General features: G+C 53.6%; 1 protein-coding gene across 1 annotated transcript; it reads left to right on the top strand.

Moving 5' to 3' along the window:
* Positions 1 to 644: 644 nt before the first annotated feature.
* On the top strand, positions 645 to 1,802 carry Orai1 (ORAI calcium release-activated calcium modulator 1). Its single transcript, XM_036171491.1, has one exon. It carries the CDS (start codon positions 651 to 653, stop codon positions 1,248 to 1,250), a length of 600 nt encoding a protein of 199 aa, XP_036027384.1. The 5' UTR covers positions 645 to 650; the 3' UTR covers positions 1,251 to 1,802.
* The last annotated feature ends 382 nt before the right edge of the window (positions 1,803 to 2,184 follow it).

Genomic DNA, 2,184 nt, shown 5'->3' with positions numbered 1-2,184 from the left:
ATTCGAAACCAGCCTAGTCTACAGAGTGAGTTCCGGGACAACCAGGGCTACACAGAGAGACCCAGGGTTAAAAAAAGAAACACACACACACACACACACACACACACACACACACAGAGGAATGGGGATTTAGCTCAGTGGCAGAGTGCTTGCCTATAGCAAGTGCAAGGCCCTGGGTTCAGTCCTCAGCTCTGAAACACACACACACACACACTCACACACACACACACGCGCGCGCGCACACGCGCGCGCACGCACACACACACTCACACTATGCATGATACTCTTTACTGTAACATCTTCACTATTTATGATCCACACCGACAGTGGCAGCGTTCCCATTTGGAAGATGGTTACTGTACACTGTACACCGGAACACTCTTGTTAAAATAATTCTGTGAATTAATAGGTCACACCTATTTTCTATATATGGTAAGGCTCGGAGACACTGACTTCCTAAGGGCACACAGCTAATGGATTCCTGCTCTCGCTGCCCTCATCAGAAGTTTTTGCTACTTCTCTACCCAGAGTGGGTAGCCTTCATCATTCCCAGAAAGAGAGAACCGGAGAGGTCGAGGGACCGGTCTGGTGCGAAGAGAAACAGGATTTGGCACGCCACTCACTTCCCTGTCCCCCTCTCGTAGGTGGCGATGGTGGAAGTCCAGCTGGACACGGACCACGACTATCCACCAGGGTTGCTCATTGTCTTCAGTGCCTGCACCACAGTGCTGGTGGCCGTCCACCTGTTTGCCCTCATGATCAGCACCTGCATCCTCCCCAACATCGAGGCTGTGAGCAACGTCCACAACCTCAACTCGGTCAAAGAGTCTCCCCACGAGCGGATGCACCGCCACATCGAGCTGGCCTGGGCCTTCTCCACCGTCATCGGGACGCTGCTCTTCCTGGCCGAGGTCGTACTGCTGTGCTGGGTCAAGTTCTTACCCCTCAAGAAACAGTCAGGGCAGCCAAGCCCCACCAAGCCCCCCGCGGAAGCCGCCGCCGCCCTGGCCAACAGCAGCAGTGGCGGCATCACCCCGGGTGAAGCGGCGGCCATCGCCTCCACGGCCATCATGGTCCCCTGCGGCCTGGTTTTTATTGTCTTCGCTGTCCACTTCTACCGCTCACTGGTCAGCCATAAGACGGACCGGCAGTTCCAGGAGCTCAACGAGCTGGCTGAGTTTGCCCGCTTGCAGGACCAGCTGGACCACAGAGGGGACCATTCTCTAACACCCGGCACGCATTACGCCTGAGTCCTCACCTTCCCACTTGGCCCTGCGGAGGAGCTTTTCGCCTCGCGCCCTTCCCCACCCATGACCTTGTCCTGGCCCAGTCTAGAGGACGGCCTGTGCGGGCAGCTGGGCTTCACCAGGGCCGGGTGTGCAGGGAAGAGGCTTTAAAAAAAAAAAAAAAAAAAAAATCACTGCACTTTGAGACTTTCTTCTGGGAGAATAAACACGCTCTGTTCTTCCAGCTCTGGGTCCTCCTCCTGGTAGGATGTAGGGGGGTGGGAATGGGACACATGCTCTCTTTGTCCGGATCCCCTCCTCAGTGCCACCCGGATGTTTCCTGTCCTGTCGTCCTCAGCCTCCTTCCTGGTGTGTGTGTGAGAGGGTGAATGTGTGTGTATGTGTGTGTGTTGCATAAAATAGACTCACAAGGGACACTTCTTCCTCATGTCTGTGTTTGTTGGGCCTGGGTTGCCTGATAGGATGTCCCAGTCAGGTGAGCCACTAACAATCGAGAGAAAGGAGCCGGGTGGTGGGAGCGCACACATTTAATCCCTGCACTCAGGAAGCAGAGCCAGGTGGATCTCTGTGAGTTCGAGGCCAGCCTGGACTACAGAGCAAGATCCAGGACAGGCACCAAAACTACACGGAGAAATCCTGTCTCCAAAAACAAAATAACTGAGAGAAAGGGCCTCAGAGACAGAACCCAGGAACCCAGGCCTGATACAGCCAAAGCTTTGGGCTCAGACCACCAACTCTACAAAAACTGTTGTTAGGCATAGAACGCAGGAACTTGACCAGACACTCTCCCACTGAGCTATACTCCAAGACGTGTAACTTTGGAATTTTTTTTTCTCAAAAGAAACCTTCATGGACAGTAGTTAAAATGTGTACCCAATTGTTTCTTTTGGAGGTAGTTATACACAGTAAAGTGGCCAGAAACCTGTGTGCACAAACT

The sequence above is a fragment of the Onychomys torridus genome, chromosome 22 (genome assembly GCF_903995425.1).
Source record: "Onychomys torridus chromosome 22, mOncTor1.1, whole genome shotgun sequence".
NCBI classification, from domain to species: domain Eukaryota; kingdom Metazoa; phylum Chordata; class Mammalia; order Rodentia; family Cricetidae; genus Onychomys; species Onychomys torridus.
This window is presented reverse-complemented; position numbering and strand designations above follow the sequence as displayed.